Below are 16964 nucleotides of genomic sequence, written 5' to 3'. Positions count from 1 at the left end.
CCTGTGCCTATGTTGTGCCTTCCTGGATGGACCTGCTTCACCACCCCAGCTTCTCTGGGACCACTGATGCGTTGCTGTTGCCAGCACATGTCCCTGCCCACAGTGCGTGAACCCTGTGCCTGGACCGGGATGACCCCTGGGATGCTGATTTGTCCACCCTCACGGAGCAGCCCTGCTCTCGCTTCTCCTTAAGGATCTGGTCACCCTGCTGGATGGTCGGCCGGCTGATGAACAAAGCAAGATCTACAGCAGGCAGGTCAGTGTGTGTGAGGCAGGCGTTGATGGATGACTCACTGTGAATCCACAGAAGGTGTACGCTCTGCGTCATCTGTGTGTACTGACCCTGAGTAGTGACTGCAGTTGTCATTAAGGTCCCTCGTTATAGAGTGGAGGACGATGTGATGTTGTGTAGTGCTTCTGAGTTGGACAGATGTTCCTCTGCAGAACGTTGTCCATCACCAACCGCATCCTCTGTGGCCATAAAGGCCATTAAGAAATGTTTTAAATAATTTTTCTGTGGGTATGAATAGAGCAGTGCGGTTTATAGGGGTGCAATACCTTTAAAGCAGCATGGACCTTCTGCAGGTGGCCATGTTCTTGGTATTTGCCATACGCCAGCAGAAATGTGTTGTGTTGCTGAGGCTGGAGCCAGGTCAGAGCAGTTGGCAAAGTCCTGCCCTAGAGCGTCCTTCTCAGGCTCTTACAGAATCATAGAATGGTTTGGGTTGGAAGGGACCTTAAAGATCATCTAGTTCCAGATCCCCTGCCATGGGCAGGGACACCTCCCACCAGACCAGGTTGCTCAAAGCCCCATCCAGCCTGGCCTTGAACACTTCCAGGGATGGGGCATCCACAACTTCTCTGGGCAACCTGTTCCAGTGTCTCACCACCCTCAGAGTAAAGAATTTCTTTCTGGTATCCAATCTAAATCTCCCCTCTTCCAATTTAAAACTGTTCCCATAAAGAGACCTCCACGAGTAAGAGGGGTCGAGGCCAGGCTGGATGGGGTTTTGAGCAACCTGGTCTAGTGGGAGGTGTCCCTGCCCAGGGCAGGGGGGTTAGAACTTGATGATCTTCAAGGTCCCTTCCAACCCGAACCACTCTGATCCTGTGACAACCACCTTCTTCCCAGAGTGGGTGCGGAGCCGGGACCCCGGTCCCCTCAGCGCTCCCCGCCCTTCCTTCCCTTCCCGGCCGACTCCCGCGCAGGCGCACCCCGGACAAAGGGCGGGGGGGGGCGGGCTGCGCATGCGCGATGTGGCGGCAGGAACCGAAACTCCCCCGCGGTTCCCGCGCCGGCTACGGGCGGGAGGAGGGGGGGGAGGGGGGAGGGGCGTGGTGCGTGGCGGGCGGTGGCTCCCCCGCGGGGGAAGGGGGGGAGGCGGGGCCGAGGGGGGGGCGCGCGCGCGCGCGCGAGCCGGGGCCATTTCAGCGCGCGGCGCCGGCGGCCAGGCCGGGATGCGCGCGGCATCCCGCGGCTACCAGCCCGCCGCCGCCGGTCGCCGCCTGCCCGAGGGGCTGGGGCGCTGACTCGCCCCTTCCTTTCTCTCCTGCCTCTCTCCCTCCCTCTCTCCCTCCCGCCGCTTCCCCCGCCCCACCGGCTGCGCCATGGCGGCCCCCAGCAGCATCGTGCCCGTCATGGCGAGTAAAACCAAGACCAAGAAAAAACACTTCGTGGCACAAAAAGTGAAGTTGTTCCGGGCGAGCGACCCGCTGCTCAGCGTCCTCATGTGGGGGGTCAACCACTCGGTAAGCGCCGCGCCTGGCTCCCCACCGGGACATCCCGCCACTCCACCTCCCCGGGGGGCTGCGGGGAGGGTGCGGGGTGGGGGGCGCGATGCGGGGACACGGACGGGAGCGGGGAGGCACATGCCGCCGGGAGCCACCCGCCGCTTGTCGCCCTCCAGCCCGACGGTGGGGGGGGAGGGGGGGGTTGCTGGGAGCGTTGTAACCGAGCCGGGCGGGGGGGGCGCCGGGGGAGGCTGCGGTGACCCGGCGGGGCGGGGGTGCGGTTGGCCGCGGTAGCCGGTGTCCCCTCCATCCGCCGTTCCGCTGTTTCCGCGGGTGGTGCCCGTGCGGGGACGGGGCTGGCGGCGGAGACGGGGCCGCTCCGCGCCCGCCAGCGGGCGTTGCGCAAATGTACTGCGGTGAAAAAAGGGGGGGAAAAAAAAGGGGGGGGGGGGGGGAAAGGGGGGAAAAAAAAAAACAACCCGGTCATTAGCGTTTAACTGACCAAGTTTTTACCGTCTCCCGTGCGGTTTGCCCCGGGGAGGGTCTCCCGAGGGCGCTGTGCCCGGCGTTGTGTGTGTGTGGGGGGGGGGGACGGTTTTTGATGTGGCGAAGCGGCAGAACTGCGACGTCCGGGGGGGGGAGCGCTGGGTCACCCTGCGGGCTGAGCCGTGCCCCCCGCAGCCCCCGCACCCGCCGCGGCGGCGTGGGGCTGCCGCTGCTCAGCCTTCAAAAAAAAAAAAAAAATTTAAAAAAAAAATTGAGGATCCTGGGCGAGACGTCACATGGTTCGGGCATTACGAGGCTCACGTCGCAGCTTGACATCTTTAAATAGCTGCGGGGGCAGGTCGAAAGTGGGGAGCCCAAAGATCAGCTAAAAATCGGGTGTCGGGTCAGTTAAGCCTAAAAACTTCTCTTCTCGTGGTGGTGCAAAGCCGGCACGTCTTTATGGTGTTCCTTCTTGTTGCTCCCGAGACCGTGAGAATAACTGTCAACGTGCAGTTTGAGGTTAGACTACAACCCTTGTAACGGCGTCGTGAAACAAGCGAAGCGGCCGGGAGTCTTAACAGGGAACTCAGGGAACTCCTTTTGTTTCCTTCACATCCAAATCCCCTGAGGTTTTGTGTTTGTGTTTTGTTTTTTTTTTTTTTTTCCCTTTGTGTATAGTTTTTGCCCCAAAGCCTGGAGGCTGAGCACCAAGGCAAAAGCCCTGTTAGGTCTGTGTTAAACAGCACAGTCCCTGAAGTGGTGGTCTGGGGAGCTCGGGGGGGATGCTTTAGCTGTACATACCAATATGGTATGGGTGACAGTATGGTGAGGTTAAATAATCTGCTCTGAGATAGCCTTCTGAGTTGATAGGAAATGGTGACAAAGGGTCTCCAGCTTTCTGTAGGTCAGTTGTAAAGCTGTGACATCCTGTGTCACCAACGGATGAGAAACTAGATATTGGTCTAACCAAGCAGAAAAGTTCTCTAATCGTGGAAGTGCGCAATATGCTGTCTGCCAGAATTGGGCTTAAATACACGAGTTTCTTTTGCTCCTTCTGTAGTGGCTAGCGTTATTCATAGAAAAATTCCCCAACAGGCCGCTTTCATGAAAGAAAGCATGCTGATAATTTCGGGGCGAGAGGCTTCCAGTGAATGGCAGCACGTTGGTTGTTGACGGCCTCCCTGAGGAGGGAGGGAGAAGATCTGTGGTGAGAACAGAGATCTTCCTGTTGCAACAGCTTGTTGCTACAACATGTGTTCGTCCTGGAAATACTGCTGCTTCCAGAGGAAAAACCTCTCCAGTACCCCGCAAATAGCGACAAACACAGCACTGAACGTGACTCCTGCCATCGCATACCGTGGTGTACGTAGCCGTTCCCTTTAGAACGTGTAGTAAAGAAGCATGCTGGCTCACGGACATATGACTAAAAATGATAAACTAAAATCCTTTAGCTGGGGGAGGCCGGTGGAGCAGGCTCGGCAGTACACCGGGCTCACAGAAACGCAGCTTCACCGTCGTAGAGAGGCGATGGTTGTAGGTGTGAGTACCCGCTGTCTGTTCTGCAGACATTCTTCCATTTCTTTATCCTGCTGCAAGGTGTAACTGTGGATCATACTTCAGGCCCCGGGGAAGCAAAATCCCTCTGAATGAGAGAGCATTAAAAAAAAAAAGTTAATTTGATCTAACCATCTCTCCTTCGCCAAGAACGCAGCATCGAGGTGTTGCCGGCTGCTCCGTTAGATGCTGAGCATGTTGGTTTGCGAGGCTGGATGTGGCACTGTCCAGAAAATGAAAACGAGCGTTTGGTGCGGCTGGAGCAGACTCTGTTACCACAAATAAGAATTTATCATGGGAGAAATACAAATGATGCATGTGGATTCATTAAGAGCAGGAATTAAGGATCCTAAACTTTCTTAGCAGAATAAACAGAAATCCATAAGGAAAGGTTAGACTAGGAAATGAGTGTTAGATCATGGTTCATGTTGTCAGCAATTAAATAAGCTTAGAACATAGTAGTCATTTGAAAAATCTTGTTTAAGGCCACTTCCAGTGCGGTGCATATCAGTTAATGAGACAATAGCGGTCTCCGAGTCTTGCTGTCTTGGGGGATAAGTACTTACTGAAACGGTGAAGCTGAGGTGCAGTTTCCACGTTTCTGACAGGATGCAGCATATGCTGAAATGAAGCACTTGGAGAAGACAAAAATGGAAAAGCGGATTTTTCTACAGGCTTTTTAACTTTGGTCTTAGGGCCAAAATACCACTATACTTGATAATTGAGTTTTGGAGGGTTTTCAGATTTTAAATTGAATGTGTGAAGAAGCTCCATCTAAAGAAAAAGTTACAAGAACTGTTCTCTTAACTCTCCTGTCTGAGGAGGAAATGTGACTCTAGAGAGAGGGATCTCCAGCATCGCTGTCACCAGCAAAGGTGTGAATTGGTAATGCAGGGAGGTGTCTGTTACCCAAGGCTCTTATAAATTGTGCCCTCCCCCTGTCCCCATCCCCTCCAAGAAGCTGTAAGCATATTGCTTTGGTGTCTCGGTTGTTGTTCAGGTAGAGGTAGAAAGATACCTAATGTGAAATCCTCCTTGGCAATGCGGTCAAATTCAGTAAGAGCTGAGAAGAGCATGCGAGGAGTCAGCGTTTAAGCATTGGCCAAATACCTTTAACAGGAAAGCATGTGCTCACATTCGGAGCTGTAAATTCGTTTCTGAGTATTCGTTCAGCAGCGTATTCCAGCAACTTTCTGCTAAGTGAAAGGGAAAGCAACTGTGTCCCATTTTGTAGATTATAATACTGATGACTTGTAGCAGCAAAGATTAATTGTCAGTGCACTTGGATCTTGCAGGCATCTGCATCGTTAAGGGTTGATCTTATCTCTGTCTCTTAGCCTGTGTCAAAGATAATCTGGCTGTGCTACTGGAACAAATACTTAAACTCAACGGTTAGCATGACTTAAAGCTGTATTTTTAGCTAGTTAATGTAATTATTGCAGTAATATTTCATTTACAACTGGTATGGTAAATAACATCCTTATTCTTACTTCCATACTGTCACTGCTGCTGGTTTTCCAGTACCTGTGGAAAGGAAGAGAGGGAAGGGAAGTGGCATGTATCTCTTTGCCTAATGCTTTTGGAAGTATTTCTTCCCTCCTTGCTTTCTGTGCCAAAAATGAAAGCCAGGTATTCTGTGTTTTCTGCAGCCTACGAGGATCGTCCCAGGCACAATGATGGTGAATCAGCTCTCACTTGTGTCTTGTTGCCTGCCTCTGTTAGAAGCTTGCTAGGAAAGCTTGGAGTTTGTAGGGAACTAGGCGTAGGTCCTTTGAAACGTATCACCCCCAAAGAGGGAAGAAAATTAATGGCGGGGGGGGAGGGGGCTGGTGTGTGTAACTAATTTTGAGGTTAAGAATGGACTGCTAGAGACCTCACCTACTGTGTCAACCATTAAATTAAACATATTTAGGAGAATGAATGCCTAACGCGGTTATGGAGTGTACTGTACAAGTTTGGAAAAAAAAAAAATTAAAATCCGCAACCAAAAACAAACACCCCCCGCCACCCGCCCCTGGAATCTGTAATCGCCATCTGGTTCTTGGATGATTACAAGCTGATCTAAAAATTTAGCAGTGCCTGACTTCTCAATGGCACTTGCTGCCTAATAGGCAAGTGGAACAATAAGAGTACATGGATCATATGCCTTCCCCTCCCTTTCCCTCCTCTTCCCCCCATATTGCAGAGTACCTCAGAAAGAATGTACTTTCCGTGGGTGAAGATTTCAATAGGTAAACTTCACAACCTCCTTCAGCTGCTCATGTGAGGCACCGTGAGCCTGATGCCGCTGTTGCCCTCTCGGCTCTGGCTTGATCTTTTTTACGGAGGTGGAACAAGGCAAGGACGGAATGATCAGCGGGGTGAGAGCGGTGGGACTCCTCTGCCCACCCGTGCAGCTCCTAGGCTCCTTCGCCATTACACTTAGAAGTGGGGAGGGGGGAAAAAAGCAAGACGAGTAAACACATCTTTCCCCCTCATACATATGGGGGTCTATTTGATCACCTTAGGAAACCTTCTGTATCTCTGCTTTTGAAAGCTACAAAATGTTTGTGTTCTTGTCAGTTTTCAGTTTGGTTTTTTGTGTGTGGGTTTTTTTTTTTTTCCTTAGCTAACATAATTGTCTTTCCTGTTACAAACTTTTATCCAGACAAATACACAAATAGCTCGCTCAAGCCTGTCCTTACCTTTTAACGTGGCACTGGAGACTCGTTAGGGAAAGGTGTACCCTCTCTGTTTGTGGCACAAATCAAGTTTCTTAGTATCGAGTAGCCTCTCTCCTGAGAACTTCCTATCCTGAAACATTGTACATCTAGGAAAATGACACTGAAAAGAGCTTATTGAGTATATCCTTAGAAAGGTGAAGCTTGAAACAATAGCTAGGTTATGCCCTCTGGAATGAGACATACTGGCTTATGTTTATGATCACTTTCCTTTAAAGAGGTGGGGAATCCGTGAAAACAAACCCACAGCAGGTAGGACTAGCAATATATCTTCATGAGTCATGGGAGTTGGTAACTTCTGGGTTCACTTTTTTAATGTGCTTGCGATGGTGAAACCCTGAGGGTGTAGAGCTGTCACGTTGACTCATGGCACTGGCTGTTGGCGCAAGGGGGTGGTTGAGATGGGGAGGGATGCTCGGCAGTTAAGGTGTCAACTCTGTGTTGCTAGCATTCGTATTTAACTGGGAACCTCACTACTGCACTTGTGCTTGCAGTGGCTTTTCAGAACGACTGAAACAAAGTAAAATTAAAGTTAGTGATCTTAGAGTTGACTCCTAACAGTGAGCTTGGAAGAAAACAAACCGTATTAATTGCTTAGTGGAGGTGGCGGTAGGCTACATGGGAGAAGGCTCTTTCGAAGAAGCAGGAAGAAACAACATATTAAACAGCATTGATTACAGCAGAGCAGATAATAAAGCAATTAAAACTGTTTTAAAATAAAGTCAGCCGGGCACTCAGCCCAGATGTTTGTATATAGAAGGAAGTAGAACAGGAAGAGCTATTTATTGAAAACTTGGTTCTTTTTTGGGTGTCAGACTCTGTGTACTGCAGAAATTAATTTGATAATGCTTTTGCAACTGAGTGGATGGACGAGTAAAAATACAAATTGTAAATATTTATTATGGTCAGGTTAAAGGTAGTAAACATTCCTGCATGATATACAGATGGGAGTGATATTTCATGCCCTTCTCTCAGCTATTGAAAGGGACACATGCAAGAGCTTCTGTTAGGGGTGAGAAGGGAAGAGCTATGAAAAGAGCACTGACAGCAGTTTCAAAGCTACTTTCTGTAGTTTCTTCCTCTCTACAAGATAAGGTGCTGCAAAGGCTACTGTGGGGTTTTTTTGCCTATAGGTTTTTGAAACTGAATTTCATTAACCACAGCTGGGAGGGCTGGGCAATGTTCAGTGAAGCAAACAGGCGGCACAGATTTGTTTTGCTGACTCAACTTTGTCATCTTATTTGAGTGTCCTGTACCAGTTCCCTAAGAAGAGTCTCTAGGGGATTACTTCTGAATTCCTTGCTCGTTAAAGTAGACGCTTGCATTATGCCCATTGGCCAGAGCCTGGTAGATGTTTATTTTCCTGCTGTAGTTTCAGGGTGATAAACTTTGTTTAATATAACTGACTCACCCCATTATGCAGTTTCTGCTGTACCGTCCTGTTTTCTGCGCTTCCTTGAAAACATCTTGGTTCCATAGGCTAGGTGTATGTTGTGCAGCTTCATGACAACTTTAGAGTAGGGTGAAACTATCTATGATGTACACATCTTCAATGTAATCTTGCCAGAGCTAAGCTCTCAGAGTTGTAGTCATGTTGGCTTACAGATATCTTGATTTGTCGAAAGTTTAGTCATCTTTGTTGTTGAACTATGAGCTCTTAAAAGCTTGAAAGAAGTACATGTTCACCTTCATTTTTCTCCTGACTTCTAAGTGATTATGACTGCTGCTGTGGGTAATGGATTCCAGTATGAATTCATTTAATGTTTACTCCCAAGGCCTATTTCCATGTTTTTCTACTTCTTATACTTGATGATTACTATTTAGGTGTCTAACAAAAGTCTTGATTTCTCTTCCTCATTTTCACTGTTGGTAAAGCACATGTTTGCACTTAGCAAAATAGCTGAAGCAGTCTAAGAAATTGCTGCCTTGGCTATGAGATGGTAATGACAAACCTTGTTAGTTTTCATGGTCTGCATCCCAGTGCATGGTGAAATGGGTTAGCTTTGAATTGTTGAGATGGTAACTTCTTGCATGTGGTTTGCTATGTGAACATCTGTCTTACGATCTTCCTATAGAGCCTGGGCTGTTCTATAATAAGTTAATTAGTTTTGTGTTGAGAGATTGCTTAATAAGGGTGTTGTGAAAATTGTTTGAAGTAGCTGAATGCTGTAGTGATGGATGTCACAAACTGAAAAGAAAACATTAGCTTTATCTTCAGAGACTGGGGTTGAATAGTTTGCAGTAAAAATACTTAATGGCCATACACCTTCTAGAGTACTTATTTTTCATTAGACTTGGTGAACAACTACCTTGTGTACTGAAGCAAGGTAATTAGTCTAATCCAGCTCTTTTGTGTGCATTGTAAGTTCCCAGGGCAACCTTAATATTCTTAACACAGCTGTGAGTATATGCATGATCCTTTCAGATTGTAAGACAAAACTGAAAAAAAAATCACATTCCCTTATGTGGCATTATTAGAAAGCTTGTGGAGCTCCTTGGTGAGGCTGGGACTTGCAGAACTGCTTTGCAGCTGCTTGAGCTAAGGAGTTTAATCTGTCACTTTTCCTAGTCTCCCTCTGCCTTGATCATATGCTGTCTCACCTTTTATGACCCTGCTATTCCTGTGTTTGCATTTTATCAATCAAATATCTGCCATTCCAATCTTCTCCTTAACAAGTTCAGCCTTATCTGTTTCCTTACCAGTAACTATCCAGCTCCGAAATAATGATCCAGCAAAAATAGTATGTTTTGAGGAGTTCTTAGATGGACCGTAATTTGCTGAAGTTCCTTGCCCAGCCATAGAAACGGTTGTGCCAGCACAAAGAATGTGGAGTTAGTGTGAAAGCAGAAAAGGTAGGGGGGAAACAACTTCTGTGTAAGGAAGTACCCGCTCATGCTAGCATTAGGTTAGTCAAACCCCAGCCTCCATGACACTGAAGCCGGCTAAAACTGGGGCTGCTGGACTTGTTTCCTCTTTCTCTCTGGCACTGGCGTGATCCTGCGTTAAGCTCATTCGGGGAGATGCGCTAGAGGACAAACTAATGCAGAAGAGTGAATAAGAAGGGTTTTCGTACCACAAGTGTCAGTCCCAGCTCTAAAGAGGAGCTGTGAACACGCGGCAGGGAGAGTGGAGGGAAGAAGCCGATGATGTGTAGTTTAAGGTGAGTTTTTATAGTTGCTTAGGACAGTTGGAGGGACTCGGATAGCTCTGCTGTGTGTACTGTTTGACCAGTGATCTCCTGTCTACAGCTCAGTTTCGTATTTGGTAGCCTAGAGCTGCAGTGTTGCCCATAATAAAAAAAAAAAAACAAACCCAAAAAAAACCAACCACTTGAGTAGCGAACTCTCACGACGGGATCCTGCGCTTCCAACATGGAGACCTTTCTCAACTATTTTAACCTTCTGAATTCATGTATTTTGTAAGAGACAGAATTGTCTATATTGTACCTGTTGGTTTCTGGTCACCTCTTCAGTCTTGGTCTTTGGAACATGCTGAACAACCTAACCTCATAATTTGCTTATCCAGGTAGAGAGTAAATGTCTTCAGAAAAGTTGTAATGGCTTCCTAGGGGCTGAAAGTTTTGAAGTTGTTTTTAGAGGTAAATGCTAACGTTTGGAAGACCTCCTAACCAATAGTAATTCTTGAGAATCCTACCTTAAATGTTTTCTGGTAGGATGCCAAGCCTGTGGCTGTAGCACTCACTGACTTGTGTTTTTTTATTTTATTTTGGAGGAGGGAGAGAGGAAAATACCTAACTTGGTTAGCCTAAAACCAGTCAAAAGAAAGCAGCTTAGTAACAATTTTATTGTACTGAACTGAAATTGAGCAGTATCTGATTATCTTGTGATGCCAAGCCTCAATAATTCTGTTATTGAACTAATAGTTCTGATATAATGCCCTTCATCTGTGGCATGTCCTGTTGCAAAGTAGACTTAAAGCTTTTTTCAGAGTTTCGTTCTGCTTTGGTCGAGTTGCCCTGTTTTTTGTAGGCCCTTGCTAGATCATTTGGGTACCAAAACCATTTTTGGTACAGCTGGTTCTGATGTGGTGGTGTTGCTGGCTGTGTTTCTGTTTGTTCAGTGTACTCGTTTTCTCTCTCAGCCATCTAAGATGTCTGTAGTTAAATCATTTCTGGGATTATGCTTTGGTAACCTCATTGTGATTATAATAGAAAACTTTCTAGACGAGCTCAGAGAGGAATACTCCTTAAGTATACAATGGTCAGGGCCTTTACATTGTGCAAATCTGATGTATTATGGTTGCCTGGAGGTGAGGAAAAATCAGAAGACTGACATCAAAAGCAAGGTTGCTAATCTCTGAGCTTCCTGCTTCAGACTTTGTATTTTGATTGGAATCTAGAGCCAGTTTTGGGAGCCAAATTGCAAAACACCAAAAATTGAGAAAGCAGTTGAATGAGAAATGGAATATCTATTTTTATTTCATATTTTGAAGTTAATGAGTCTAATACTGCTTTTCTTTTTTTTTTAATAAAAGCCTGATGGTAGACAAGGTTATTTTGGCTTCTATGTAGTTCTGAGAACAGTGGCACAAACACTTGTATTCAGGGTGGCGGTTCTATAATTTGTGCCTCTTTAATTGAGTATCTCTTTTCCATAAAGTATTGCATGATTTTCTTTTGCAAATAATGAAAACATCACTAAGATGCTGTTTGGGTAGATCTCTTTTCTCTGGAGTTTATACTTGAATACTGTTCTGTTTCTCGGGGTTTTTTGTACCCTTTCCAATCCTGGAAGAAAAATAACGTGACCTCTTTATACCACTCAAACAGCCTATATAAAGATACACAACTCCAGTGTTAAAGATGACATGCAAATCTGTTCTTTGTTCATGAAGTACATATCTGAGACTGCTTTGTCCAAGCAGTGATAATATTTAAAGGCTTATACTTGAAATAAAATTATTTTTACAGTAAGTCCTTGAAGCGGAAGTACTTATCAACACGTTCTGTCTCAGCTGGCTATTCAAAAGAGCTGGTTGTCTTTCTGGGAAAGATAGCGGTCTTGAACAAGCTGACTTCACTGGAAAGCCCATACCCAACCCTCTCCTCCTCCTCAGTCACTGCAGACTTGCAGTTGGAGGACTCAGAAATGACTCACTGGAACCGAGATGCAGAGTCGGATGCTCGGTGAGGTGCTGCAGTTCAGCAGCAGCTTGGGGCTGATGCAAACTAGGGTTTCCCTGCTGCTCTCAACACTCCCCCCCCCTCCCCCCCCCCCCCCCCCCCCCCCAGTACTAATACAGATAGCAGAGGAGGATTGAAGAGACATTTTCTGACATAATTACTCTTTTGGGTCAAAAGCAGAATCATCAGATTAGTGAGTTTTCAGTCTGACTCACGCTTCGCTTGCCATCTGTGACACGTCAACCAGCCTTCTCCTGTGCTTGCACAAGGGACAGGACCAAACAAACAAGAAAAGCTTTCTGGATGTTCCCCCAGCCCACAGAAGACATGTGGTAAAACTAATTTACAGAAACAAAATCTTAGCGCTTGTTAACAAACACATGTACCTGCTTGCAGGCAAAAAGCACTGTTTTCAGAACCTCTTGCTCATCTCTATGGATGCAGGGAGTTCCTGATATAGCACTTTCTCCAGCTGTTATTTTGGGCTCCAGCTGATTCAACAATGCTGCTTTCCCTTTCCTACCTACAGCTGCAGGCAGTTGTAGCTGGTTATTTCATTTGAGTGAGCGATGTCCTTGGGGCTGTGTTGGCTCGGGGATGTTAATAGGGTTCAGATGTCTCTGGGCTCATGGAGTCCTGCACTCCTTGTCCCTCCTCAGCTTGTTCTTTTGCAGTACATCAAAGCAGAACGGCATTAAAGTCTTGAGCATCTTGAATCTTGCTAGTGTGCTACATCTGTATCTTGATTGAAGGTCTTCTTCCTTTTCTACCATGTGTCCCAATACCATTGCCAGGATTCTACCCCCCAGCCTCCCACTCTCCTCTCCCTCCCCCCCCCCCCCCAATTATCTGAGGTTGTTAATGGTGTTTTTGTTACTTTGGTGTTTTTAATTAGCCAATTACTCTTTAGACATTTTATACTTGCTGAATCTTTCAGAGAAGGCATATGGCAGACTTCTCCTTGGAAGGTGTCATATGGTAGGATATTTTTTAATGTTTGTGTCTTGTTGAGGAAATCTCCCAGGCTTTCATATTTAAATAGTCATCAGCTTTTTCATTTTCCAGTGAATGACTTCCTAAGGTGTTCTGGTTGAACATGACTTGCTTCGCAGTAGAGGCTGAGCACCTAAGAATTTACTGAAGGACCCTGAAAGTAGTGGTTCCTCCTGCGTGATGTGTTGATTGCCTGAAAAATGAAGAAGGTCCAGTGGGATGTGAACAGTGGTAACTCTTTTAAAATGAGCTGCTTCTTGCCTGCTGATCTGAGGTGATGTGCCTGAGGTCTTGTTCACGCTATTATAAATGCCCTTCAAAATGCAGAGGTGGTTCTTTCCTGAAAGCCTATGTTTCTAACCATTTAACAGTAAAAATGTATGTAATGATGGGTATTTTGGAGGGTGTCTTTGCATTGCTGAAGTTGCTAAGCCATCTTTGTTACTTGACATGAAAAAATGCTTGTTTATCTACATGTCTTAAGAGTTAGTAGGGGCAGCAAAACATTCCTCTTGTTTGGCTTTGTCACAGGATACCATACTATTCTTGTGGCACAATGCTGAACAAAAATTCAGAAATTAGGTTTAATTAAGAAAAGAGGGAGTGGAGGGGTATAGAACTATGGCAGACAGTAATTCAGTCACTTAAGTAGCTGTTGCTATGTATGCATCTTTACCTAAATAGCGAGGCCGAAAGTAATTTTAAAACGGCATTCATAGTTTAAGGGAGCCTGTGCCGCTCTGCTTACAAAGTGGAATTAAAATGTGATGGTTTCAATCAATGTGTGTTACTTTCTGTAGCTAAGTCAGCCAAAGGCATAGACATTCTGGTACTCAGCTGGGAAGTAACAGCTGAAGCTGAAGTAACCTGCGTGCTTTTATTTGTGGTGCCGTGGGACCAACTGAACTGAAGATGTCAACCAGGAGATTTGTGTCAAATACAAACACAAAACTAATATTTCGGGGTTTCTTGTTCTTCAGCCAAACTTGTATTCTGACCAATATTAGCCTCTTGATAAGCAAAACCAAAAGGAACCTGAATCATAAGTGTCTTGCTGATAAATTCTTGACACGCATATAGCCTGTTCCTCAAAAAAAAAAAAAAGGGGGGGCGGGGGGGAAGAACAAAGGGGTGGGTGGTGGTGTTTGAAATCTTCTGTGAAGATTGGACTTACTGGTCAAAGACTTAGTCTCCCAAGTTAACTCTTTTCTAACTCATTTCTGACATGGCAAGAACTGTTAAAAAATAAAAAACCTAAGCCCTTGGTTAGAGGGAAGAACATAGATGTGGTTGTGTAGAGTTCTCAAGATGGAAGCTGTATAGCTGCTCATCGAGACAAGTAATTTTGCTGCAGAGGCTTCCCTGCTTGCTGTTTTTTCATCCGTGACTGAAAACTGACTCAAATAGTGGTGTGAGCTGGCATGGACCACTTGGATGATGAAACTCAGTACTGTGTCTCCATGAAGCAATCGAGGGCTGACATGGTAAAGCCTGATCCTTGAGCTACGTGTTCTCCGCTGCTTACTGGCGCTTCCCTAGCGGACAAGTTTGAGCTCAGAATATTGGTTGCTCAGATTCGTGCTAGCTATGTTTTGTGTTAGTCTATCAAATAAGGGAAAAACTAAGGAATAGAATAGTTTTTAGCAGAAGTTGTTGTGCTGTGTAGCCTCCCCTGCCCCTGGGATGCAAATACTCAGCTTTCCAGATGCTACAGAGTATATCCGAAGCTTTGCTCCATGATTTTGGTGCACCCCACTTTTTCTGTACCAGATTGCAATATGGACTAATAGTAGTTGTCTGCATAGTCATGTTTTTCCCTCTCCTCATGTGCTTGATGTGCCAAATATTTTACATATAATTCTGCAGGTTGTAACTGTATAGCGTACTTAGTTTATGAAAATGATCTCTTTGTTGTTGAAATGTATTTAATCCAGGAATGCTAAATCTTGTTATAGTATTGTTATTGATGCAGTTGTGCCATACAGTGATCTCTCTACAATTTGTATCAAACTTCTTAATGACTCCTTGAAACACATGCATGTGTCTGACAAAGCTAACTTCCAGATCGTTTTAGCCAAGTTTTCAGACATATCTAATGACTTAGAGCTTGAGATAGGGTAGACAAAAGTCCCACCTTCTGCATTTGGTACTGTTTGGGATCATTTTGCCATAATGGCTTTTCCAAACTAGAGGCTTCAGAGACCATTTTTTCAACAAGCCTGGCAAACCAGGAATGAAAATGCTCAGTTCTTAGACTGCTTGAACATAAAAGTGTGAGTGAGCCACAGCACTGCCACTACGGAACTGAGGGGAGCTTGCAATTTTTTAAAATCTTAATTTTTTTTTTTTTAGGAATAGACTAGTCAAATGCTGCTGTTGAATTTTACTGTATCCTTCACGACAGAACAGCTGATTTCCTGCCTACTTGACCTATTGCTTTGTGAAGTGTTTTCTAAAGCTTTGCAATCCTGTGCATTTACACATAATGGCTTAAGTAATGCAAGGAGGGTGTTCTGGAGAATCTGACTGGGGCTTCTGGTGGAGCTGGCAGGATTCGCTGTTGCACTGGCTGCTCTTTCACAGCTCCCTCTGTGAGCAGACAGCTTTGTGGCTACCTTGGAAAGGCATATTAAATGGAACGGTTATAGAAATGCAGGCAAACAAATCCAGCCTAGAGCTCTGCTCTTAGGCTGGCCATGCTGGCCCAGCTATGGGCAGTGAAATCTGCATATAAGGTGACTAGTCAGAAGTGCTTATTGGGTGGTTGTCTATAGAGTTTTGGAAAGATAATTGCCACGAAAAATTTGAATGAAACAAAAAATAGTGCAAGACTGCTTCAAAGCTGAATTAAGCTAACAACCAATGGAAACTCTCCACAACCTTGTCAATCATCTTTAACTGTCCAGGCTGTGACTCCAGAATAGTTGCATTGCTTTATTGGAAATATAAAATATAAAATGTGTGACTATAAACATCTTTACACAAGTGACATTTTCCTTGTCACTCAGCTCCAGCACTATGAAACTGAAGGCATTTAATCATGTTAACTATCCACAGTGATTTACTAATGAACTATTTCAATTATTTGTTAGCTCTTTTTTTTTTTTTTTTTTCCCCATCCAAGGGGGACTTAAGGTCAGGAAGCATGAAATAACTAACCTGAAGCCAATAATGCTGCAGTGTAATGACTTTCCTCCTAAAGATTTCTGAAGATCTAAAGCTGGCATTGCACCTTCCCTCTCTCCATCTGGAAGTGGGAGAGTGTTTCCTAGGACAGAGGGGAATTTTGTTTGAGGGTTTACATGGGTTTGGGCAGAGTTTTGTTGACTGATTTCTGGCAAAGTTGTTAAATAAAGGCATGGCTTCATTGTCAGAGTGAGCAAATGTGATGGAACAGCAGGGCAAAGAGGACCTCCTACCTAAAACCTTGCCTTCCCATGCATGGGCAGGAGAGAGCCCCTCGGCCAGCAGTGAGTGTGACCATGTGGTCACCAGGTCTACCCCAGGTCCTGCTGAAAACTCATCCTCTCTGGAGGTGGGAAGAGGGGAAAGGACAGGGATGGGATGTGAGTTGCTCTTGTTTAAAATAAAGAGCAAAATTACTTTTCTTCTTGGCCTTTTTAAGCACTCGTAGGAGCAGTTAGTGGGCAAGAGAGCACACTGGGAGGTGGCCTGTGGGATTCCACTCTGCAGAGGAAAGGCTGAGTCTTGGTACGAGCCAGCTGTGAACGAGGTCCTCTTCTGGGCTGCATTGGTTTCTCTCCCTGCACAGAGGCTGGTGACTTTGAAACTTGGAAAGTGTTTGTTCTGGTGATAATCAGGAAGAGCAGCAATAGAAGAAAAAGTGAAATTTGTAAGTCAGCTGCTGCTTGAAGTTTCTGCTGGTTCAGACTTTACCAACAGACTTATCCTAATAAGCCAGTTTATTCTTGAGTTTGTTGGCCTCTAGCAACAGACACCAAATTCTGTCTGATCGGGTCTCTTCTAATTAGTTTAATCTCTCAACACTTAACCAATATTGTACTTTGTGTCATGAAAAGGAACAGTATAATCTGATGAAATCTGATGAAACAGTATAATCTGAATTCATCAGATCTGATGAATCTGATGCAGCTTGAATACCAGTCTCTTAGTGGAAATGTTTTTCAGATGTGTTTGCAGCAAATGCTAGTCAGCTAAGGTGTAAAGGAAATAAAGGTGTAGTCTCTGTATGTGATTTTTAAAAGCATTTTGGAATACAGATAGTCCATATCCATGATAGCTTTTGGGGATTGTGGAAATGCTTCTGTTTGTCCCAGTGGGAGATACTGACACCAAGTCTAAGTCTATTGCTGAA

At 45.4% G+C, this 16964-nt stretch overlaps 1 protein-coding gene across 3 annotated transcripts in view; it reads left to right on the top strand.

The window, feature by feature from the left end:
* The first annotated feature begins 1391 nt into the window (after positions 1-1391).
* Positions 1392-16964, top strand: part of PIP4K2A (phosphatidylinositol-5-phosphate 4-kinase type 2 alpha) — a 115176-nt gene continuing 99603 nt past the window's right edge. For 2 of the 3 annotated variants that reach the window (XM_074156872.1, XM_074156875.1), the window contains exon 1: positions 1398-1749. In XM_074156872.1, coding sequence (XP_074012973.1) covers positions 1609-1749 — 141 coding nt within the window. In that variant the 5' untranslated portion in view covers positions 1398-1608. Of the gene's footprint in view, positions 1750-16964 lie in introns of all 3 variants that reach the window. The other variant, XM_074156871.1, reaches the window with a different exon arrangement.

The sequence above is a fragment of the Numenius arquata genome, chromosome 12 (genome assembly GCF_964106895.1).
Source record: "Numenius arquata chromosome 12, bNumArq3.hap1.1, whole genome shotgun sequence".
In the NCBI taxonomy this organism is placed as follows: domain Eukaryota; kingdom Metazoa; phylum Chordata; class Aves; order Charadriiformes; family Scolopacidae; genus Numenius; species Numenius arquata.
The sequence above is the reverse complement of the archived record's forward strand: the minus strand, read 5'-3'. Positions and strand labels throughout refer to the sequence as shown.